General features: G+C 44.6%; 1 protein-coding gene across 1 annotated transcript in view; it reads right to left on the bottom strand.

Moving 5' to 3' along the window:
• The window catches only part of LOC138453422 (CD109 antigen-like), an 812,557-nt gene that overhangs the window by 431,675 nt on the left and 354,578 nt on the right, over positions 1-26,304 (bottom strand). The window contains exon 14 of the mRNA XM_069606255.1: positions 23,348-23,524. Within this exon, the coding sequence (XP_069462356.1) occupies positions 23,348-23,524 (177 nt within the window). The remainder of the gene's footprint in view (positions 1-23,347; positions 23,525-26,304) is intronic.

Below are 26,304 nucleotides of genomic sequence, written 5' to 3'. Positions count from 1 at the left end.
GAACCTTGCCTGCATCCCTTTGCCAACTGCTAGCCAGAATTACAGAGACACTTTGGTGCCACTCTTGGCTTCAGGTAATGCTTGCACACATCTTGGACAGTGCTGAAGTTCTGTGGCTCACAAAATTGCTTAAACTGCTCTGATTTTAATACTATTGGCTTGGGCAATGCTTGATCTCTCCAACTTCAAAAAACAATTTAAACACTTGACATCTCTTCAGAAACAGTTGTCTGCATAAATAATAATTCAAAGTTCACACTTCCTTTGAGAACCTTAATTAGGCCCTGCAACCACTTCTTCATAGATTGTACAAGTTTTAAAGTTTAACAGTTGCTTTTCCATAGCGTTTGCCCTTCACACGAGTGAAATGGAAATACTACAATCACAGGCGAGTGGTATATTTCAAGTGTTCCATTGTTATGGAATAAATAACTTGGCCTCGCTTCTACTCTTACATGAGTGAGTTAAGCACACTGTTACCGGAAATGCTCGCGCAAGGAATGGGAACACCAGGTTTAACTCATCGGCTCCCGTTTTCCATTCTCCATGTGTTGCACCTGTTCTGCTACCGGCTAAACTTGGGACCCACAGGCTTCCTCGTAGAAGGTGCCTCTGGTCTGGCTACTCAATTAAGGAGTCCCTCTTGCTCCAGAGGCCCACAGCTTCATGACAGCTGCTCAACACTGTCTCGGACTCGCTTCTCGCTGTGCAATCTATGCAATTAGGCTCACATGGGGAAAGGCAGCCTTCCTGCATGCTTCTGCTGTGCAACATCTGCACTTCAGAGTTTGGGGGAACAGGAACCCTCACAGGATAAGCAGGTGAAATCGGCTTCATCAGAATTTCGGCGTTACCTTTGTTCTCCCACTTCGGCCTGGATTGCTAACACTGTACATTCTTCCTTCTGTCTCTGCTACTACTGCAGCCACAATTCCAGCTCCTTCCAATCGCCTGCACCAGAAGGGGCCTTTTATGCCTCTCCAGTTCCTTTAGGTGTGGGCTATTAGGCTTAATTGCCTGCCTACTACCACAGCATGCCTTTTCAGCCCTCTTCCTTGTCCCAGTACTTATGGGATTATGGGACCTGTAGCCCCCAACAACAAAGTTTGTTCTTTTCAATAACTACTGGTTTTTAAGGGTAGATTGTATTGCCCTTAAGAGTCATTAAAGGATGAACCATTAGAATTTGTTGTTACAGAGGAAGACAGTCTATTTAAGACACCGTCTCTAATTTCCTTTCCATTATACCTTTGGGAGTAGGGAGAATCTTTATCCTAAAGTACCTTACATGGTACTTCTGTTAATGTATGTTCAGGTCTAAAGGCATTTGCATTCAGAGCCACAGATCCTATATGTGGTTTACATACATCATAATGACAATAGGCTATTACCTGTTCTGGCAATTTGAAAAGGTTCTCCCTTTTAAGGACAAATCCTCCATCTCATCCCATGAGATCTCCTCACCACGCAGGGCCTGGTCTCTTTGCAGGTGATCCTCCCACAGAGCACCAATCCCAAGGTCAGGAAGCATCTGCCTTTCCCTGCCCACCTGGGACGAGTCTTTAAGCAGGGGTTTAGTGAGGGATCCGTAGGATTCATCACAGATGGCAATTGTGATTTTAACGTTTCTACTTTTATAAAAAACACAGTAATAGCAGCAATAAATTAATCCGAGCTTTACTTAAGGCCATTTCATTTGTACTGGTGGTTGGAGAATGAGTCAACAGGTGACTGCATTGATGAACATGCTTAGCTAGAAATTGCTAAAAGCTCACTACAACATGTATGATTGCACTGAACAACAACGTAACCATTGGGTAACAAGTATGGCCTGCTCATACAATTCTCAACCAACATTATTCATGGTTCAGACTTCAATCACAACAGGCACAGTGCTGTTCTTTTGGGATCCGGACACCGAGTGACGGTGAAGGGGCCCCTGAGGGACCCTCGCATATAGAAACAAGGCACAATCACCAAACACTAACTGATACGCGAGACACAAGGTTGTGTTCCCAGAATCTATGGTTTATTGCAAAGCAAATAGTCTGTTGGCCAACTGGGTCCCACGTTCCGCGATGTGTGTTACCAGGCCTCGGGGGATGCAAGAGAGAATCGTACAATAGTTACATATATACAAAGCAAGCATCTTGCAATCAGTGCCACATTCAATACCACCCCTAATACATTTCCTTTGAATTGGGCACGATGATTGACAATGGTGACGAGTATGACCCCTTCTAACATTCATTTAGCAACAGTTTGCAATTTTCACGAGCCTACAGACATAAGTCTTTGTTTTAAAGAACACAATGCTTCTGTTTCTTGCAGGGGAGAGACATTCCAGGCCTGGCTATCTCCTAGTTTCTATTTGTGTACTGGGGGGTCAACTGGCTCTCCAGGGCTCAGGAAAGGGGGGCCGCAAAGAAGAGCATAATTCAAGTCATCTAATATTCGCTTCTAGCATTTCTACTGTGTTTCCAAGACTAGCTGGCACCTGTTGTACTGCTAGAATGCCTTGCTGCTTACTTCCAAGGATATGTGAGGGAGGAGACTGGGCATTTCTGTCTGGGTTGCTGTGTTATGTTTCAACATGTCTCTTGTAGCCTTGCGTTATGCACTAGTGGAGCAGAATAATATTTCAGCAAAGCAGTTTTAACAGAAGGCAAAAAGCAAACAGAAAACAAAATGGCGATTTCAGTCACCTTTAAAATGGCTGTGCTTTAGTCAAGTGTATGGCTACATATTTCTAATACTAAACACATGAGGCGGTTAGTCTCCGGCCAACAAAGTACATTGCCTTACGATCGAGGGGTGTCTACTTTTTCTGGACTGGCAAACCCTCCTTTTGGGCGTATGCCAAATGCTTCATCCATACATTGCATCCTCTTCTGACCAAGTATCTGACTCTAATTCTGATTCTTGCATAGTATTGGTCTCATCCTCATTGTCATCACTATCGATTGACATGAATTCTTTTACCGTTTTTAACTCATCATTTCCGTGGGTACTTGGTTTAAAAGTGCTCTTTTTTCTATCATCTGTACACACTCCTCGCTTATTTCAGTACATATTATGGGTAAGCAATGTATGCAACAACAACATGTAATGAATATTTCTAGCGCTGCTACTGGGATCGCAAATAATTTCCATCCCCATGATCGTAATACTTCCCAGAACAAGGAGCTGATGTTTAAATCCCAACTCCCTTCAAGGGGGTGAAGGTCAGAGCTTAAAACGTGCAACTTTCTTATTTCGAAAATTGTAGGGGAGTCGCCGCTTACAAATACGCAACACGCTGATCCCACAATTTTGCAAACTGCCACGAACAACCAGGATTACATCAAGTGCCATCTAATTCCTTTTTCCTCTAATGTCATATTGTATAATTTATCTGTTGTCCCATTTATCGTTTTCTCTAAAATCCTGGACAGTTGTCTTATATTATATGAGTTTATTGCTTGGCCCTAAAATGGTATAAATGATTTCGCTATGTCCTCTGCAATTAAACCTCCTTCCTCATTCCGCCGTGGTCTCGACCTGGCCAATTTGGATATGTCCGCTGTTTTTGAAAGGAACACCCCTGGGAACAAAAATACCAAGTAACAAGTACCTCCCCAGTTTCTAGGTAACCAGGGATACGCTTTTTCTCCACATATAAAATAAATAGGATCTCCTACATACACTGGCTCTACTTCCTTATCAGGGAATGCTATATTCATACATCTGGTGAATGTCCCTACCGAATAGGAACCCTTCTTCCTCAGGCAAAAAGGAACAGACCGTGGACTGTAATTTACTGTATAGGAGGGGGGCACTGTATCTTTATTTCCTTCTGGGTTCATTTGAAACGCGATTACAGATGACTTATAGGGTATAGTCTATCTTGCCGCCTCACCACTGGTGTGATCGGTCGCGCTTTGTGAAATATAGAACAACCTAGGGGTTTCATAATGATCTCTTCAAATTCATTCACATTTGTTCTATCCAATTGACCAGTTTCACTTTCGTTCCATTTCCCATAATATAACGCACTCAAAGAAGCGTAACATGCAGAACTCAATGGCAGGGGCTGCACATACCAACCAATCCCCTTACCACCATGCTGTGGCAAGTGGGCACAAACCCAACAATTATTTTTTCTTAATATTGAGTGTCATATTCATTATTAGCAGTAATGTGCTATTCCCATAACATTGCCTGCGTCTTTCTACCATTGGGGACAAAGTAAGTTATCGCATGGAGCGGGCTTTCAGTAGTGGAAATGTTTCTAACAGGCAAGAGCACTTCTAATGGGTGTATTTCTTCCAAGTACCATAATACCAGTACTGTCGTTATTGGAGCGAACATACTCATTGTGCAAATTACTATTGTTAAGATCAGCATACAATTTTTTTGACAACTTTTTGTAACCCTTCAGTCTCTATGTTTAATTCATTATCAACAGTGGTGCAGGAGGGGGCAAAAGCTGATTTCGGCATCTTTCTCTCGCTGTTCTTCTCCAACAATGTTCGTCGTGAATAGCTCTTCTTGTTGCACTCGTTTGAATGTCAATAAGTTCAGTAATTGTCCACAGTCTATTCTGCCAGTTCTTAACAGCCTGGTTTGCTATGCGTTGGGCAAGATCTCTGTGCATTTGCACATTGCTCAAAGAACTCCAGAGCATTTATCAATTGTCTTCATACCATGTGAGCCACTCTTGTCCGTAAGGGGTGATCTGCACATGGATTTTAGCACGGAGGAGCCTCGCTTTTTAGGCTGTCCGATTTGCACAACCCTCAGACCGCTCTCCTCTAGGCCTCGGGTTCCTACTTCATCCACAAATAGGAAACAGAGGCAACAAAAATCAAAAGAAATGAAGATATGATCACTCCTCCTTTCGGTTCTGCAAATTATACCGCCTTGCTCCCGGTATCGTGTGATCAATGAATAGTGCGGACGCACGTCCAGACTCAAGCTCAGAGTCAGCTTGTGGCGCAATGGAAGATGGTGGCGCCGCCAAATTGATGATGCAGATTTTGTTTCAGGCTGCGGCGCAACAAAAGATGGTGGGCGCCACAGTGGTACACGTTTTGTGTCAGCCAGCAGTGATGCAGATTCTGCTGGACAACGTTGGGGCACTCTTTGCCCTTCCTCTTTTACAGCAATCTTTTCAGGCTTTGTTTCAGGATCAGGCAGATTTTGTGGCAAAGAACTGGCGACTGCTTCTTTTGTTTCTGGGACCGCTGTCTCTTTCTGGTCATCTCGATCAGGCAGCTTTTCAGACGGTGACGGGACCTTCTTAGCGTGCGTCGCATAAATCCACACTTTCCTTCCGTCTACACGAATAACTGTCTGCGTTGTTAGAAGTATCAGATAGGGTCCACGCCACCTGGGTGCAAGCAATGTCTTCCATTCAAAGTTTTTTTATAAGCACCCATTCTCCGGGTTCCAGTGCATGCCGCGGACCAGTGTATTTTATCGGTAATGCCTCCTGCACCTGCTGATGAATCAAAAGCAATTTTTGTATTCAAGCTCCCCTAACCGTTTCGGTTGCGGTGCACCCCAAACATTCGCTGGTCTCCCCATGACTATTTCATAAGGGGAGAGCCCAGTTCTTGCCTGCACAGATGTACGCATGCACAGTAACGCTAGTGGCAGTGCGTCTACTCAGCTTAACTTGCTTCCTGCACAAATCTTGCTCATTTTGGCTTTCAGAATGCCGTTGTGGCGTTCAATAAGACCGGCACTAGTGGGGTGTCTACAACAATGGAATCGCTTGCCTATCTTGAGACCTTCGCAAATCTGTAATACTACTGTGCCCACAAAATGCGGACCGTTATCTGACATTATGACACGGGGCAGACCAAAACGGGAAAAGTACTCCAACATTACTTTTGCAGTGTTCATGGCGGTACAGTCTTAATAGATACGCTTCCACCCATTTACTGAATGCATATAAAACCACTAGGACATCAAGTTTTGGCATCTCTCCAGCTCTACGAAATCAAAATGGATTACCTCAAATGACAGAGGGAGGGCCGAAACTGCCTGTTGGGGTCAGCGTTCCTTTCCCCACATTGTGTTGTAGGCACGTGATACAATTTTGAACCAGTCTCTCAGCATTTTTCTTTATGTGTGTGTTCTCCCATACTGTGGCTAAATGCTGAACTATCTTTTTGGCACAAATATGAGTAGGGCTGTGAGCCAATCTGACCATTGCAGTTACATAAGAGTTGGGCAACATCCAGTTTTTACTCTTCTTGTCCACCCTGCAACCTTCTAGATCTAATTCAGCAGAGCCCTCAGCCCACCCTTGTATTTCATCGGCAGTGGCTTATGCCTGCATCTCTTTGACTGTAGCAATTCCATTTTCTATCATGCAGGGCATTTCCTCAGACTGTACTGTTAACATTTTGGTATTCAAGTCAATGGCAGTTTGTTTCGCAATACTGTCTGCAAATGCGTTTCCTTCTCCCACTTTGCATGTCACTTTTTTGTGTGCCTCGCATTTCACTATTGCTAGGCACTTCGGACACGCAAGTGCAGATAGCAATCGTACAAAGGGCCATGTTGAATTCTGGCCCCATGTGATGTCAAGAAACCCCTTTCAGCCCAAAGTCGGCCAAAGTTATGAACCATGCCAAAGGCGTATTGGCTGTCAGTATATATGTTTACACTCAGATTTTCAGAAATCTCACGGGCTCTGGTTAAGGCCATTATCTCCACTGCGTGTGCAGAGCTGTAGGGGATTCCTTTACTTTCCACAATACTCTTCAACGTGGGCATTGGCAGCAGTTGATGTGCCATCAGGTAGTTTAAAACCAGAGCCGTCACAAAACAGTTCTCCATCTGGTTCTTTTTGTGGGTTATCGCTTAAATCAATTCTCCCCTTTGTTTCTTCCTCAGTAACCATTAAGCAATCATGGGGAGGTGTATCATTCTCACCAAGTTCTTCCGTGGGCAGTGGTATTCATTCTGCAGGATTGAAAGCGCTACACCTCAATTTGGATATGTGGTGCAAAAAGGACAATTTCGTATCTAGTCAATCTAGCGGAGGTGAGGTGTTTCGTCTGCGTTCTAATCAATAGAACGTCTATGGCATGTGGCACCATCAAAATTAAGGTGTTCCCCAATACCATTCCTTCAGTTTGTTTCACTGATGCAGCAGCCGCTGCAACAGCTTGCAAACATCGCGGTAGTGCGCGCACTACAGGGTCCAGCGCAGAAGAAAAATAGCTGCATGGCCTATTTCTTCCACCTTGTTCCTGTGTCAAACCGGACAACGCGCAGCCTTCACTCGTGTACAATCTGAACTTTTTCATAATTTGGTGTGCCCAAAACTGGAGCAGAACACAATGCAGTTTTGAGCAGATCAAATGCTCTCTGACATTCTTCATTCCACTGAAAAGGCATCACAACATCCTTCTTTGTCAACTCCACCATCGGCTTCACAATCAATGCAAAGTTCACAATCCACTGCTGACAATAGGACGCCATGCCTATTGTGACTCGGACTCCTTTCTGTGATTTTGGAATAGGAATACCAGAAATGCTCTATTCTTTCTGGCGTCAGTCTTCTCCCTTCTCTCGAAAGTAGGTAACCCAAATAAGTCACCTCCTTTCGACAATATTGGAATTTCTTTAAGCTCGCTTTGTGGCCATGTGCTGCTAAGTGTGTTAATAGTAAAACAGTACTCTTTTTACAAATCTCTTCTGTATCTGCAGCGATCAATAAATCATCTATATATTGTATCAATACACAACCTGCCGGTAATTCTAGCATATCTAGTTCTTTCAATGCTCTGCTGTAAATACTCGGACTCTCTGTGTAGCCTTGTGGAATGTGTGCGAATGTGAATGATCGTCCTCCTAATGTGAAGGCGAACAAATATCTGCTTTCCTTGTGTACCGGAATAAAAGCATTTTTCAAATCAATAACACTAAAGTATTCAGCCGAGGCAGTAATCATTGTCAAAATTGTGGTGACGTCTGGAACCAATGGGAATTGAGGATTTACTACCTTGTTTAATGCACACAGATCAATTATGAAACGATACGGTACCTCATTACCTCCTTTCTTATACACCGGAAGAATGGGACTGTAACAAGTACTGCCTGTAATCTCTTCAATTACTCCCAATTTTACCAAATCAGACAATACTTTTCAATCCTTTCTCTCCTTCTGCTGAGATTTTGTACTGTGGAATACGCGGCAACGTTCCTCCTTTCAGGGCAATTTTCACTGCCTCTATCTTCAAGCATCCCACATCATTGTCATTCATTGCCCGTATACAAGTTGGCACTTCACTCAATTCTCCTGGCAAAGGTTTGGACACAAATTCAGATACTGGTACATTCTGTGGTGAAATGGTCAAAAATACTCCATCTGGCGTACAGTGGATAACTGCACTCAGTTTTTTAAATAGCTTTAACCCCAAAAGATTCTCCCCACAATTCTCTATTAAGAGAAATGGACAATATTCAGTGAATGGGCCTAATATCACTGCTACTGGTTGGGACTGTGGATTTATTACTGGGGTACCTGCGAACCCTACTGAAATATTTCTTTGCCCTGACAGTGGTATTTCTGGAACCAAGTGATCTATTGAGCACTTTTGTACCCACGTATCTACGAGAAAGCTTTGCTCTCCATTCTCTACTTTTATTTCTACGTAGGGTCCTTTCTGATTCACGGGAATAGACACTGGTTCCAACCCCTGTCTTGGGCTGTCCTATTGGGGGAAACAGCACATCATCCGATGTGTAATCGCTGTGTTATTATAGTACGCGTTTGAGTGTCAAAAATGTTCCCGCCCCTTCCTCTATTCCCATTTTGCATGTTTTGATGGCTCCGATTCTGAGTAGAGGCAGTTTGATTATGAGATTGGTTCTGAGTTTGGGCACCATTCCCTTGGCTATTTTGGTGCTGCTGCATGCTATTTCTATTTTGCCCATTAGTTCCTGGATGCATCCTATGCTGTCTTCTCTGGCCATACCCATTCCTATTTTACAGATGTGGCCAAATGTTCGCCAGTGACCATCCTCCCTACAATATGCACACTGATTTAATCCCAAAGGCCCTCCATGCATGTTCGAATTACCTCTGCCTTGTGCATTTCCTCTTCCTTTATTGTGTACCACCACTTGCTGAAGTAGCACCTCAACCATTGTTCGTAGTGCTTCTATCCTCATTGGCAAGGGGTATTCATCAAACATCACATGCATTTCCATTGTGGGGAATATTACGATCTGAAATCCATTTTAACGCCTCTCGTATACATACTTTTAGTTTATTGCCGGTCTGTCTTGACGGCAAAAATCGCTGCTGTAGATGGGGCTCCACCGCTTCCTTTCCATCTCTCCTAATATCTTTACTCTTATACCCTGGTGTGGCAAACATTTCAGCATATTCATCATCAAGTTCATTCTTAAACTCAAAAAGTCGGTCTACATGTTCCCTTATTTCTCTATCTCTCTCTACAACGTGCTAATGCATTCAAATCCAACAATCGTTGTGGCGGTAGACTTCCAATTAACGGTTTCCATCTCGCCACTAAATATTCCCCCATGCATTCCAACACTACCTGTTTTTCATTGCTCCTCCTGAAGTCATACATCGAAGCTAGCGCTGACGTATCATCATTCCCGTTTATATACATTTCGGCCTGTTCTTGCAACTCCCGTCTTCTCTCCTTGCTGATCGCACTACGAGTCACTCTCGCACATCCACTTTGTCCAGCCACTTCTCTTGTTTCAACGAGTTCAAGTTCAATTACGGGAGGGGCAGATGGGACAAAAATGATCTCTAGAGAGGGAGGTGCAGATGGGATAACGGGAAAGGGAAGGGACTGTTGCGGCGCTGACTGGCTAATGGGAGGCGCCGATTGTGTGGGCTGTGGCTGTGCTGGGATTTGGTCAGTTGGGAGAGGCTGAGCAACTGGAGGGGGCTGAGCAATAGTTACTGACGCAGTCTTTTTAGTCTCTTCCCTTGGGCCTTGCTTTGGATCAGTCAGTATTTTATTTATTAATTCATCTGATGAAAGCAATTCTCGTTGGATATATTTATATTTTTTCTATACTCGACGTGTCTCGTCTATGTGACTTTCTCAAACTATCATTCCACTCCTCTTCTTTCACTCTCTCTGTTTTTAACTTATGCCTGCGTGCACGTTTCTCTCTACTTCTCCAACGAAGCATAGCTTCCCTTCTCCAGTCCCTAAGGATATGAAATGCTGCAGGGCGCGTTTTCTTTTTCATCAACACCTTCTCCAAGTTATCTATTCTCGTGATCTCAAAACTCCCATGATTTGGCCACTGAAGATCTTCCCGTTTTCTGGTTTGTCTATGCCAAGTCTAACAAAACATTATCGCTCCCACACCAAATTTCACATACATCGAATACACCAGCGTTCCCACAGGCGGCGCAACCTGGGCAGTTTCCAAAAATCATCTACCGCAGCAGAAAAATCCCACTAGGGTGGACAATACCCCAGGCATGTTTTAACCTTACCCTTGGCTAATCAACCTTACACTGGGTGTTTGATTTTGCAAAATCAACTCTCAACCAATATCAGGATTACTTTGAATCGGGGCACGACTCACCTGATCAGTCGATTTGTCTTTCAAGACACAATTCGTCCGTATACTGACGCAACCAATGACGTTGTGTCTGCGTATTTTGGCTCAGTCTGCCTAGTTTCGGGACCCTCGCCTCCTTGTTCTCTGGCCGGGCACGTCGATCAGGGATCAGTTGTGTGCAGATCTGCAAAGGAGTCCCTCATCGCGTTGACAGGGGAGCCCCGAACACCTCTTGATCCCGGCTCGATCGTCCCGTCCTCGCCGTTCTCTCCTCCTTCCTTATTTTACAACATACACAATGGAACAAGTGGGGGAGGGTCCCTATTCAGGTGCCAACTTGAAGGGGCCCCTGAGGGACCCTCGCATATGGAAACAAGGCACAATCACCACACAAACTGATACACCAGACACAAGGTTGTATTCCCAAAATCTAGGGTTTATTGCAAAGCAAATAGTCTCAGTTGGCCAACTGGGTCCCACGTCCCGCGACGTGTGTTACCAGACCTCGGGGGACGCAAGAGAGAATCGTACAACATATATACAAAGCAAGCATCTTGCAATCAGTGACACATTAGATACCGCCCCTAATACATTTCCTTTGAATTGGGCACGATTATTGACAATGGTAACTAGTATGACACCTTCAAACATTCATTTTGCAACAATTTGCAATTTTCGCGAGCCTACAGATAAGTCTTTGTTTTAAAGAACACAATGCTTCTGTTTTGCAGCAAGCTGCATGCAGGGGAGAGACACATTCCAGGCCTCGCTATCTCCTCGTTTCTATTTGTGTACTGGGGGGGTCATACTTGCTCTCCAGGGCTCTGGAAAGGGGGGCCGCAAAGAAGAGCATAATTCAAGTCATTTAATGTTCGCTTCTAGCATTTCTACTGTGTTTCCGAGACTAGCTGGCACCTGTTGTACTGATTAGAATGCCTTGCTGCTTACTTCCAAGGATATGTGAGGGAGGAGACCGGGCATTTCTGTCTGGGTTGCTGCGTTAGGTTTCAACAGGTCTCTCGCGGCCTTGCGTTATGCACTAGTGGAGCAGAATAATATTTCAGCAAAGCAGTTTTAACAGAAGGCAAAAAGCAAACGTTGGAGAAAACAAAATGGCGATTTGTCACCTTTAAAACGGCCGCGCTTTAGTCAAGCTTATGGCTACATATTTCTAATACTAAACACATGAGGCAGTTGGTCTTCGTCCAACAAATTACATTGCCTTACGATCGAGGGTCGTCTACTTTTTCTGTACTGACAACGGGTGTGAAAATAGTTTAGTGGGTACTGGTTAACAGTGGATTCCCTTTGCATCACACAGGCATGTGTGTAGATTATTTCAGACACAGCCTTTATCCAGTATTGTTCTACCCAATGAAGGGTTCCCAGTATTGTAGTGCTTTACAAAGCAAGCTGTGTTAAGGTACCAAAACATTCAAAACCCCATGGATTAACCAAGAGGTCACATCCGTAACTCAAGTCAATGGTTATCAAAAATATTTACTTAATACACTAAATAGTATATATGTAGTTTCATAAAATGCTTCCCTTATTGGTTGTGCAGGCAAATTCAGTTCTCATCTGTATATAAAATGTTAGCATTCCAGTCTGAAATGCTGATAGTGTGTCTAGCTAAACAGTTAATTGTGGAATATTTTCAGCAGCTTTCTCAAAGTTTGGTACAAGTATGCCTTGGTGAGTGTTCAAATGATGCCCACTATGACATTCCAAAGGAAGTAGAGGCTTCCTAGGAGGGCAATGAACTTGCCATCTGCTGTACTAAAGCCACTCTGGTAAGAGCATCTAGTCTCTGTATTGCTGAGACAGCTTCTTGCCAGGTGTAGGAAGACCTTTGCTTGTTCCCTGGAGCACTTGTATCTCGGTTTTCATAGTTTGTATATCTAAAAGAGTGCAGTCCGGTTGCTGGATGAATCCCATGCACTGGGTCAAATTTCCATGCTTCGCCATTAACTGTGGGGATTTATCTGAAAAATACATGGACTATATTGATTTTGCTGAAATAAGGGCATAATTTGTATATCATTCTACACTTAAAAATGCAAGAATAAATATTCAATTTTGTATTTAATTCATATTAAAAATCACAGGGCAAAACGCTAACAAAATTTACCATTGATAAGAGCAGACGATATGGATCATTTACAATGGGGTGAGAGAATGTGACGAAAAGATGTTGCAGGGGAAGGTGGAAACAGGACAGAATGACCAAGGAACGGGATAATGCATTGAGTGATGGAATAGTGCTGTTTGATTGTCCACAAAGGGTAGGGATAGAGGAAAAACAGGGTAATGCAGTAACGTAGAGTGCCAAGAAACAGGTTCTTCCGAAAGGAATACTTTGAGGTTGGATTTAAGTAATGGTAGAGTTGGAGTACGACATAGAGGGAGAAGAGCGAGTGGAAACTCGAGGGAGCACAGGGCTCCTGAGTGGTGGCAAGGAGGGGAGTGTGATCTTAACGTACGAGGAGAGTAGGTAGTGAAGTGAGCAGATAGGTAGGGTGGGGCGAGTCCATGGATAGTTTTGAAGCAGAGAAGAAATGTATACTTAGCCCACTGTTTCACAGATGGCCAGCCAATCTGGGAACAGAGGTGGTAGAGGTAAATTGAGACCGGTTTAAAAGTGTTTGGACTGCAAAGTTGAAGACTTTGTCAAGCAGTGAAAGCATAGTTGGGAAGGAGACTGGCACATTCGTCAGAAAGGACGGAGGAGATTAGCAGTATTGAAAGGAAGATGACACATTTTTCTGATATTAAGGAGGTAGAGTCTCGCTGGAGTAGCAGCTTTGGAGCTGAAGAGCAAGAAGTTGTTGATGGGTCGAAGGCGACTGCAAGGTTACAAGTGGAATGAAGGTAGAGAGAAGAGAAAAGGAAGAGATAGCCTGTTTGGCCAAGAAGTAGAGCATGTCGGTCTTCGTGAAGTTGAGCATGAGCGAGTGAGATGCCATCCAATATTTTTATGAAGTTGTCAACAGCTTGTCGGATAAGGAGTGAAATGAGAAGAACATCCAAGTCAGAGAAGAGTTCATTGGAGAAGACCAAGAGGAGAACAGGGTACCAAGAGCTGAAGTATTGATATTGAAGGGAAGTGGACCAAGGACAGACCCATCGGGAACTCCAAACATAAGGTGAGGAGAGTGGGGAGATGAAGCTGTTTGAGGACACCTGAAAGCGTCTGGCGGCAAGGTATGAAGCAAACCAAGCAAGGGCCTCAATCTCTTTCCAAGGAGAGAATGAAGGTGTATAGTAAGAATGGTGGACAGTATCGAAGGCAGCAGAGAGGTCGAGAAGAATAGATGAAAACCGAGAAGAAGAGATGCAGTTGCTGACATTGAGAGCTGTTTCAGCAAAATGCAGAGGTCAGAAGCCAGATTTAAGAGGGTCCTGGAGGTTATCATAGGATTTTAGAAAAGTGTGGTAAAAGAGAGGGTGAAAGTTGGCATGACACTTAGGCTCAAGACCAAGTTTTGCAAGGACAGGGATGGCAGTAGCTGTCTTATAGGATGAGGAAAAAGCAGCATTGTCAAGATAGGAGTTGAAGAACAAAGTTAGATGTAGAGCAACTCTGGGAGCTATGTACTTTACAATGTGCAGAGACAGTGGGGGTGCAGGAAGGGTTAGCCTTGAGGAGCAGGGCAATAATTTGTATTCCATTTGGATTACAGTGCTCTATCACAAAGTAAATGAAACTGGGCCAAAACCATAAAACTTATCCTTGATCAAATATTTGTGCATATTTTATATAATTCACATATCAGATGTGAATGTTGCAAATCTAAGAGCCAAGAAACAAAATCTATGTTTGTAAGTAGGCGATTTATAGAGTGCTGACAAAAGAAGTGTAATATGGAAGGGCAGATTTATCCTGGTCAGTCTATGGTTATTTGTCAGTAAAGTGTTCCTTGAAGAGCTGGATCGTAAGGTCTTTTCTGAATCGTAGTTCGCAGGGAACCAACCTGATGTTAGCAGGAAGGTTGTTCTAGAGCATGGGAGCATAGCAGGAGGCTGCTTGTTTTCAGGTCTTCTTGCACTTCTTGGATTCTAGTATGGTACTATCTTGGCTCCTGGCACTGCACGGACATCCTGAAATAGCGATTCTTACAGCCAAGTATGATGGTGTTATGGCCATTAGAACTTTGTAGGTGATGTAAAAGGTCTTAAAGGTGATGCAAGCTTGCATGGGTAACAATGGAAAATCCCTGAGTATAAAAAAACAGAATGTCTTCAGTCCTGCGATTAAGCATGGCGAACAGCTTTCAGAGAGACCAATGTAGTGGTTTGAACACTTGCCAGGAAGGCTTTGCCACCATCAAGGTTTGGAGAGCATGAGGGCATGGATGAAGGCGTTGATTCAGCACAGGAGTGATCCAGTACCATGCGGTTTGTGTCTTCATGCCACAGTGTGCTTTGAAGGAGAGAACTTATGATGAGGGAGGGAATTTACACTAGTGGCAGGTTTAGGGAGAAGGCCTAGATCCATCAGTGTCAGCCAGTTTTGCACTTGGATGTGTTTGGGGGCTGCCTAGTGGATGAACTCTGCTTTGGTAGGGTTGAGATTCAGGTAGGCACTTGTCAACCAAGCAGTGTTTAAATTGGTGAATGTCATTGAGCAATTTGACCTTCGGGTAGATCTGGGTGTCAAGCATATCACTGTATTGTAAGGTCTAATTTGGCCAAGGGTTCTTCTCAGTGTCATAATATAAAGGTTGTAGATGACCAGAACAGATGGAGGCTTGTTTGACTGCAGATGTTAGCGGGCATTCCTGGGATCTGTAAGTGCAAGTTTGGAAGATCTGATATTGGTTTGTGAGGCAGCAGTCAACCTATTTAATGACTTGCACTGAATCCTATGAAGGAGGAATGGGTGTTGAATAGTGTTTTGTGGTCTATAAAGAACTTTGGAGAGAAGGATGAAAAAATGTGCATGCCCAATAACAGTGCAAATATTATAAAAGTAACTTGGACTGCAATAATTTGAGGCCTGATTTCACCTGTAAAATCAATGCGGTAGATCATACATTTTCTTTCAGACAGACACTCTGACTGTTCAGAAGGACAAGGATGAGAACCAAACGGGAATTATGTCCCATCTAAAAGACAGGCCCTAAATGTTTTAGAGAATTTACTTCCAAGGAACACCGAAGGTCACAGTATGTGTATTAAAATCATATGATTTATGTTTTAAGGCCCAAGCACCTATAATATGTTAACCCAAGAGCCCAGCTATCCTTAAAATAGTAATTCTCTTGGCTACAAAGCTTAAAGACTAGATTCCTTAACATGTACTTCCAAGTCAGATAGTCTGTGAAGAGAAAATATATTTTCAGTTTTAATGCGACTCATGTAAATGACATCCTTTACTATGCGTTTTAGAGTACATAATAATGTACAATCTAAGGACTATTGTCGCCCCTGTGTCAACAAAAAGGAAAAAGTTGTGTCACCGATCGCCCCCCCTATGCAAGGTTTCTCTGCAGGGTTGGGTGTGATCGACAAGATGGCACACATCAAGTTTGTCTGTGGGCTATCCTATTAAGGGTACTGCGACATCCCATTCCCTGTAAAGGGGTTGTTCCCCACTATGGCAACTCCTCTCAGCTGCCTGACTGGAACGGTTGCCACTGTATCCACGTGTGTTGGTGCGTCATTGTTGTGTCTCTGCGCTAATTGCTGTGTGTTCCCTCAAATCTGCAGTGCTAGTGCATAGTGTGGTACTGGCATCTGCATTTGTCGGTGGGACTTGTGCTTGTGGCACTTGTTGATGGGTGCCCTGCATCGGTCGTTGACATTGTGCATAATAATCGTCCTGATCCTCTGGGTAGGGCTGTTGGCCCTGCCTCCCCATTCTTGCTGCATCCTCCTGTACCTATACACTCTCGAAATGTATTCTGTCTGCCCACATGTCCAACACTGTGGTGGCTCCCTCCCTTGCCATCGGAAACCCCTCCCCCCAAAAAAAATGTCCTGGGTTCTGCTGCATCTGCTGGCCATATACTCTAAACCCCCCTGGATAGCCCTGTTGGTTGCGATGTATCTGTGGTCCAAAGCCACAGCCTCTCTGTTGGGCCACCCATTCCTCTGAACCCTTGCTGTGGTCCACCCCGCCCATGAACCCTCCCTCCCACGGGCAATGTAAACTGCTGTGATTGTGGCTGCTATGCCTGTAGGGTGGGGCTTGTTATAACCGCCCCTTCCATTGCATACTTTGATAGTTTTCTCTGCACTAATTTTGCTTCATCCATCTTCCGATCAGGAGTTGGATTTTCAGGCCAGCCTCTTGCTTCCATCCCTACCAGTTTCCTTAAACTCTTCTGAACAGGTTCTGGTAGCCCTTGTAACAATATGTGATATAATATTGCTACTGTTTTGTCCCACGGCTCTCGAGTTTCAAGGTGCCAGAGCTCTTGAATCTCCTGAATGTACTGCGCATGATCTTAGTCTTCCCTCATCTTCTGTGACGTAATCGCTCCAATGTCTGACATGTCTGGATATTGTGTCCTCAATGCTCGCCATACTGCTGTGTTTTCTGTCACCCCCAGGAACCACGCCCTTTTCCATACATCAGCTGCGTCCAAGATCAATACTAAATGTCCCTCATGTCACAGCTAATCTATGTCCTGCTGTCATCTTCTCCATCTCATAGATCCATTTCCCAGCCCCCGCACTCAGCTAGGGCAACCTACACTTCACATTCTCCTTGTCCGTGTGCTTCCATGTTGCATACTGAGGTTGTAACCCTCTTCTCTCTAGTAAGGGCATCTGTGTGAATGCCTCCTCCTCCTCCTCCTCATGCATCCTAGTCAGCCTGACTTGTTGGTCCCCCCTCTCTCTCAATGCCTGCGCATGCATCTATTGGCTCTATTAGGGGTAGTCTCTCTTGCTGTCTTACTTCCTTGCCATCGGCCTCCTTGAAAAAGCTATTGCTGTCTCCCCTTACCTTCATCCTGGGAGGTCTCCAAGTGTATCGATATATGTGGCGGTGTCCTATTTGGTGTTGAAGTCTGTTGTCAGTCATGTGTGCTCATTCGTGCTGCCCCCTCCTTCTCCCTGTGTGTGCGTCCTAAACTGCCATGCCACTTGCTCGTTTGTCCCTGTCGACTGGGATTGGGACTGCTCCCCCCCTCTTGTCCTCACTGTATTCTTCCTCATTATCAGATTCTGTGTCCATGTTACTACAAAAATCATTTGTAAAACTCTGCCTCCTCGATGTTGAGTCTGTGTTGGGCCTTGCCGAGGTCTATCTCCCAAAAGTCATACCTGCTTCCTCCTCCCCAGGACCACCAGACCTGCTCCTTCCATGGTCCATTGTGCCGCTTTGAAAGCTTGTGCTGTCTGGTTACGTTCATCTGTCCTCTTCAAGTCTGTTCCTTCCCCAGTCTAGGGCTCCTTGGGTCTTTACTGTTCACTCTCTTGCCAGCCTACCCAGCTTTAACTTCCTTTGTTCCCATTCCGCTAACTTGCTGTTTTCTCGCTCTGCTACTGCACTTTGCTGTTCAATCTCTTCCACTTCCCTCGTCCTTCTATCCCGCTACCTTTGCTCAGCTCCCTTTCTTCCCTGGAGGTCTCTTTCGATCCCCTCGTTCCCTTTCTGTACGCTCCCTCTCTTCCTCCTTCCTTTGTTCACTATCCTCTCTCCAATCTCTTTTCTTCTCTGCTCCCTGTAATCCTTCGAGTTTCTCCTCTTCCTCATCCTCTTGTCCTCCACATCCATTATCTCTGCACATTTACTGCTTCTCGCCTGTGCCTCGCTGGTTGCCTCTCGCTCGATAGCCTGCTGTCCTGCACCTATCAGCTTGTCCTTAGTGTATGGAGGTGGCTTACAGGTCAGATTTGATTACCCCTCTGCTGCCCTTAATTCTTGCATTGGGTACATCCCTTGCTAATCATCTGCGTCATCAGAAGCTACACTTGGAGGATCATGGGGGTGCAGAGGGATTGCTCCTTCACCTCTCGCTGGCTCAGCATCCACTGATGCCTTGAGGCATCCCCTCGCCCTCCTGGAACATGCGACAACTCTAATATGGCCATGCGTTTTAACTTCTTCCCCTTATAGTTACCCTGTATATTCGTCAGTAGTGATTGATGCACGTCTTTGGAGAAACCTCTGCACGGTGGCCAAGATTTAGTCAACTTCCCCTGGGTACGGTTGGACCATTCTATGCTATACTTGCAAATCTTTTCTCTGTAAGGCAGGAGTGTCTTACACAAGTACTGAAGGGGTGTTTCCCCCGTATTTCCCATGATACCGTGTTCAGTGCCTTTACCTGACCTCAAGTAGAGGGTTTCGATAGTCCGCTGTTAAGGGAGAAAGGCACAATATAATGGCAATACTTTTCAGTTTCTATGATCCTCTCTGGCTCCCCAAATTAACAGGCGTGCTCCACGTACAGACCCTCCTTCATAATCGTTGCCTCCTCAGGCACACCCACAATCTTGCGCATGGGCCTTCCGCGCACCACCACTTTACCTCGTCTGCCATTCCCAGGTTTCCAATACTAGTTCCTCACCGTCTCGTACTGTCCGTGACCTATGTGCGAACCAAGCATTATGGGGACTAAAGGTCTTAAAGATTGCAGTCTAAATACACAATTGATGCCCGATCAACCTGGGCTGGCGAGTGACATTGATTCTCGCAATAATTATAACAAATAGACGCCAAGTACTTTTAAAAAGGTAGACGTGGCTTTTTTTCAACAGGCCACAAGATCTGATAACTCAGGAAGTTCTTGTGCCTTAAAATTGAATCCCGGTGAGCCTGCTCAACAAGAGACATTATTTGCACCTCGCCTGCATGGAAATCAAACTAATATGGATTACAATGCAGGCCATTGAAGCACCTTTACTCCCCTTTGCTCTTAACGTTGGGCTATACAATACTGTACAGCTTGCAAATCTCAGACCGCAGACAGATCAAGGAGGGAAGTTATGCATGACGCCGAGGTCATCGCTGCTGAGAGAGCTCTCTGACCAGGGCTAACACAATGCTTGAGCACTGCTGTGAGCCCATATGCTGACATCGCTCCTTCTTAACCCTGGCCACGCTAGACAAAACGTAGCCAGAGAACAAAACCCTCCCATGCCACTTGTTACCTTTAGCCCGGATCACTCCTGGCAGGCGCAACTTGCACCCTTGACTCCAACCCACAGCACCGATTTTTCTCTTGCTGCACCTGGAAGATGTGGCCCGGTCTTGAATCGGACCCTTTCTACCTCTGTCACATAGATTCTTTGCCAGGCCGCAGATGCAGCCCAACATGGTATTTGGAAACAGCCCCTGCAACCACCCCAAGCAAATTCCTCCCAGCCAAGCCCCATTTCCACCCCCTTTTTTTATCACAAGTACTCAAAATAATATGTATAGACCCCGCCCATGGGCCGTACCAGGAGTTATGGGACTCTAAACCTTTATCAACTTTGGTGCCACAGTTCATGGTACAGCCCTCACAACATTCCAATATTTCTTCTAGTTTGACATTGTACCATCATCGCGTCGAATGTTCCAAAAGTAGAAATTCCCTCCTTCGTCCATTACCACATGCCAAAGCCCACAGAATGCAGCATTATTGCTCGATACATTTATGCACTATAAGCCTTCCGGCAAGCAAAAAACTTCCTGAAGGAGAAACAAAGGCCCACAGGCTTCCATCATAAATCACGAGATGTGCGTTTGCTTAAAATGACACCAATTTAAAATCAGCTCTAATCAACTCAATTGTCTGAAAAATATGACCATTCTAGAACTTGGTATCCAAAAGGACGAATGGACTAATAGCACAAGGTAGCTTGTGTCAACAATTTCTCAGGTATGCGCGGAGTTTCAAAGTTTTCACTTTGTTTTGTGTTATGGTTTTATTTAAACGTTTCACAAGTCACATACAAAAAGAATAATCGTCCACATAATTATTCATTACACATTAAAGAACTATTTCATCCGAACACTTCTAATGACTTCTAATGACAAAAGGCAATACAAGATTTCCTTAAACTAGTCCAAATTATTTGGTACTAAGTTCAAAGGTTTCCAGCAGATTTAAAAGCATATTTATAAATCGATCAATCCAAGACATATTAAAAACTGCAATCATTAATGATATTGATGTGCCAAAAAAAAAAGTAGCCAAAAGAATGCACTATCAAGTAGTATCAAGTCTTGTAGAAACATCGCAAGGATCAAGTGGCACTGGACAGCAAGCATAGCGCAGTCCCAAAGTATATGCATTAGGTACTCTACAACAGACAATTGCTCACAGAAAGAACATTGGAGACTAAGACTGCCATCTGATGCTTAAGAGGTCTATTGTTAGTATTAGGTTAGACCTGAGACGAATGGCTATCTCCAATTTACGTTTGGGAATTTGCTTGGCTACAATTGTAAAAACCCCTTCTTTGTATCCGCTTTAGCCAAGTCCTGATGCGATTTATATTTGCATATTGCATCTCATGAGTTTTAATCCAATCAGAGTGCCAAAGTCGCAAACCATGGTAACAGACGACATACCTGAACAGTATTATCAGGATTTTTTCTGTTTGATTTAACCCTTCCAGACCTCCATACTGGGAATATTAAGGACACACTCCCTGACTAGAGCAGCACAACAAAAGGTTGTTGGTCTTGGAAATCTTTCCCCGAGACCGTGGCAGGACAGGCAGACGCATCCAGGTCCTACCACTCTGCCGCTATCACTAAACTGCATTTCCGGTTATACTTTTTCAACCTATCACTCCTTTACTTTTTTCTTTTCTGCATATCTGTCGCCTTTTGGACACCACCGCTTTGACTTAAATGCATCTTTTTCTGTGATGAAATAACAGATTAAGTTTTGGTGTGCGTCACACCACACCAATTTGTTTTATATGGTTTGAGACTTATATGTTTTTATTGTTGTTTCTTCACTGTTTTTTCCCTGTCGATTCATTACTTGTTGATTGCTTTACATACATTAAAAAACTCGATACTTGCTTCCTTTTGGTATCTTACATATTGGGTCAAGAGGATTTATTTTCTCAAAATAAATCCCTGCAGCATTTACTGCTTAAACATTGAGCTACCTAGGGAATCTTTGGGAATCAAATGACCCCCATTTCAGCTGTAAACCCCTGGCACAGCAACACTTCCCTTCTCCATGATTTAAAGTCGCCTCTTAACTTTACTAGGCGACTGTACTAAAAGTTCCAGCGAGCATTCAAACCTTTTCAATTCAGCATCGAGCTGTTGGGCAACCATAGCACTCCACAATCGGGCTTCAATCCAGTCCATCCCAATCAAACTAGAAGATGGTTTCCATACCGTAGATTAGCTTGGGTATTGCCTTACCATTGCAATATTTAATGAGCAATAGAGAATCTTCCAATTTTAACCTGCAATTTCTTCATCTTCTGGAGTGAGATTTCAATGTGTGCCCACCGGTAAACATTTAAAGCTATTTTATTAGGACTGTGTATTATTAGAATACCAAGAAATAAAAAGTTCAGTGACTTCAAGAGTAACTTTATTCAGGGACCAGCAGAAGCCAATGTTTTCCTGGTATTTGTTGGTCACTTTAGTTTTGTTTTTATTGATTTGTAAATAATTCAATTATGGTGTATCCTTTCAATGGCCCCAGTAGCATCTGCAGGCCATTTTGGGTGTGATCTAATAAGAGGAAATCCTCAGCATATATGCGAACCAGTTCAAACGTGGTTTACTCGAAGAGCAGACCAAGGAGGCGATCTTTAGGTGCTCGCCTATGACACGTAGATATTAAATAGGCATGGTGCTAAAATGCATCCCTGTGCAAGCACTCTAGCTGTTTCAATGTTGTCAGATTAGACACCTTTACAATCCATTCCGACTCTGCTGCAGGTATTGGAAATATACAAGTATACTTGGGAGGCTAGTAGGAAAACCCTCACCTCAAAAGCTTTCCCCATGACATTGTTCCATTAACACTTATCCACATTATCCACTGGAGTTATTAAGGCTACTAAGGAAAAGCAATCACTTTAGATCCCTTGTTGGCCTTTGAACTACCACGTTTGGCTAAAAATCGTTCCCATCTAATGTTTTCACAGCAGAATTTTGTCTGCACTATTTTTACTGCGTTTGTTCTCACAAAATAGAGGGGGTAGGTTCTGGTATTTCCCTCTGCATTTTGCAGAAAATGTAAGAAAATCAGCAAGATTCTATGGTGTTGCAACTATGTTTTGGCTGAAAATCACAATCCTCTACAGATACACTGAATTGCGGTTTTACATTTGAACTAATCACAATTGCATAAACAAAATTGATAAATCGCTTCTGTGCTTACTTCCAAAAGGACATCAACAGATAGTGGTGCATAGAGGACATGAAGGGCACATTGACGGGTACCAACACTTATTACAGCTTGGAAGCATGGGTAAAGTCACAAAGGAGGGCTTGGAAGGTAACAATGTAAACCCCATGCAGTGCCTCTCATAAGTGAAGGTCCTCTTCCATAGAGTATCTAAGACCTTGAAGTGAAACCCTTCTATTCGTTTTGCTTGAAGTAAATAGATCGGTCCATGAATTTACTAGAGCGATGAAGTCATGCCAACAGTTTCAACCTCTGATAGACAACAGGTCATGCAAACTACTTCAGCGTTGAACCTGGTTTGGTAAAGGCATTTGCTGGGCCTCTGATACCAGTGGCATTCCAAAGATTCAATTGTTTAAAATAAGACAGGAAATAGTAAATTTGTTAACACGCTGGAAAGAGATTGAAATACCCTAAGGGATGAACGCAAACAAGTCTAGTTAATGCATACATACCTTGTTTCCAAAGGCTTGCTTTATGGAAAATGTTCTGCTGTCAATTATCACTTTGCCGTTGTTGTGAATGTAGTAAACATTGACGGTCGCTTTAGGAGTCCAGGAGTTTTCTGGGGTGAGAGTGAAACTGGTTTTGTTTTGCTTTCCAGCAGCAAGCACTTGTCCCTTCGATAATACCTACACGAGAAAGATACGTATTTTAAGAACACAATATCATTGTCTGTTGAAGTAATTAGTCTGAAGCACAAGCACACTGCCAACAGTGCAAGACAGTTACACTTTCTGATGAGCCTAGAATTGTAAAATTGCAAACTTATAGAATCAACTGGTGTTCGAATTTAAAGTGTATAGAATTTTAAATAGTGCTACATACAAGATGCAGATTTCCAAGTCATTTACTAGTTCAGAAATAATGCCCTCGGCCAATAAACGAGCTTTATGGGTCTTGAAGTTGACGACCATATATGAAAAGACAAGGCCAAATACATGGTTCTGCGTGGTGAGCCTTGGCATAATTTTGAGTTACACAATTTCAGGTGATTTGACAAAAACGTTATTCAGGATTTATTAAACATCTTGGAAGATATGGGAGATGAAAAAGGTGGAATTCTCTTCCCGATGGGGGAAAAAAGTTGACCTGTCCTAGCTGACGGTCCAAGATGCGTGAATTACAGCCACTGACTAGAGGTCATGTGCGTGTACGAGTGTGCCATCTTTTTGTGAGGAGACAAAATACTAGTAGAGACAAAATTGAAATAGCCGGCTTTATATTTTTTTGACTACTTGGGAGTGCAGAGAAAATCCGAGAAACGTTTGGAGGCATGCGTTTACATTCAGTAGCTAACGGATGTACTTTGTGACATGACCAAATACTAGGAAAAGAAAAATCGGGTTTGAGGGCAGGCTATACATACAGTGGATTTAACAGTGTCCATCATTTTGTGATCACTTGAAGAGGAGAATCCTACAGACCACCTTGCGCGATTATAGGTATGTGACAATTCTTGTCCGTATCTTCTAAAGAAAGAAAATCCCATGACTGTTTGGATATAGGCAAGAGATTCCATCCAGTGGTCGGTGGTCTCCCCCGTGTCGACTCAGTCGTCTAAGTCCTTGACAATGCATGCATGTGCATGTGGCTGGGGTGGGGTGGTGGTGGTACTGCTGCAGCTGGGGCTGCCTGGATGGGTGCAGCATGTGGGACCAGTGGTGGCTCAATGGGTTTAGCTTGTGGGACCGGTGGTGGCTCGACGGGTGCCGCTGGGGTGGCCAAAGTAGTTGGGCCTGTGGAGTCCTGGGCGGAGGTGGTGGTCCATTGTGTCTGGAGGCATCGATGGCTGGTGCCGCTTGAGGTGCTTGGACGGGCATCTTCATTGTCAGATGATGTGCCGGAGGGGCAGCTGGTCAGTGAACAGTGTGGATTGATAAGGCAGATATTCCTGCATTATCTTGTTTGTGTCTGTGCTGTGTCAGGGACATGGCGCGGGACATGGCAAGGTGCACACATGCTTGTGTCATGCATACTGTGCAGGTGGATGTGTGATGTCCATACAGGGTAGGTTGGTGTGCCGGGGTGGTGTGCCAGTGATACTGTTGTGGTGTATTAACAATTGCTGGGTACGGTGTTAGGGGTGTGGCCTTCACACTCTGATGATGGGGACGGGTGTGCCATGGATGGTGTCGGCATGTAGCACTTACAGGGATAGGTGGCAATTTCTGCTCATGGGTCGGGCTGGCTGGGACGAGGGAGTCATAGGGTTCCTTTGTGACACACTGGTCATTTGAGGGTGGACAAAAGGCTTAGCACTGATGTGACCTTGTGCCAGGGGAAGCACGGTGGGCACACAAATTAAGCTGTGGCATGGGGATGTGTGTCCGAGTGGCAGCAGAAGCATGTTCTGTTGACAGTACAGGGTGCCTGTGCTGTGTTCTAGGTGTATTAGTGGTACAAGTAATGTTTTGGGGGAGGGTGTAGGTCAGTGTGTGCACCCAGGTTGCTGGTCTCTTGGGGCGGGGTGCATGCAGGGCTTTATTTGCATTGTGGACCATGTACTACATTCATGCCATGTTGATAGTGGGTGCAGGGCGGACAGAGAGGTTGACCTTACATTGGGGTTACATGTACTCGCAAGCCTCTTCAGGTGTCCTGGTTCGGGTCTTGGCAGCACCGACCCAGCTGATGGCTTGAGGTGCAGTACACTGCTGCATGTCCCCTGCCAGGGCAGCAGGTGTATTGGGGATGCGCTCCCGCCACGTGTGCCCATGCCCTGTCTGTGCCGGGCCGAGACCAGGTTGCACACCCTCAAGCGCAGGTCATCCCACCTCTTGTGGCAGTCTCACACTTTGTGGGTGTTGTTCCGACTGCAGATACTCTCTGGGCAACCTCTTCCCAGATGCTCTTTTTGTGCAGCTGGGCCTGCCTGCGCTGGTCATTTGCAAATAGCCTCTGCAGCATGCTGGACGAAGGTGTCCGATAACATGTTGAGCTCTGCATCACTGAAGCGTGGCTTGCGCCTCTACGTCTCACAGACTCTTGATGCCATGGGAAGGGTGGAGTTTGTGTTCCAGAGTGCTGGAAGTAGCCTGTGCTTTCAGGATTGCAGTGGATTAAAGTTTTAGTAATGGCCACTGGACGATTGGGCGATCACTATTTCCGTTCACAGTATTTGCGGCACCGCTGTTACTGGTGGCTCAGGGACCGTGTTGCCGGATTTAGAATCACCGGCACCAAGAACGACGGTGTTGTCATTTTGGGGGGCATGCCGAAATGCGCATGTACGCCAACACAGAATCTGCTGGAGATTCCGGCATCATGGGTTGTCGGACACGGTGGCACCGGCATGCCAGAAAATCGGATTTCGGAATACTTGTAATGAGGCCCAGTGTCTTGTAAGAAGCAGAGGCCATTGTCAATTGTCCTGGTGATGTAGATTTCATTCAAAGCTGTGGCCTGCTCT

This window comes from Ambystoma mexicanum, chromosome 4p (assembly GCF_040938575.1).
Source record: "Ambystoma mexicanum isolate Mex_15411 chromosome 4p, UKY_AmexF1_1, whole genome shotgun sequence".
NCBI classification, from domain to species: Eukaryota; Metazoa; Chordata; class Amphibia; order Caudata; family Ambystomatidae; genus Ambystoma; species Ambystoma mexicanum.
The sequence above is the reverse complement of the archived record's forward strand: the minus strand, read 5'-3'. Positions and strand labels throughout refer to the sequence as shown.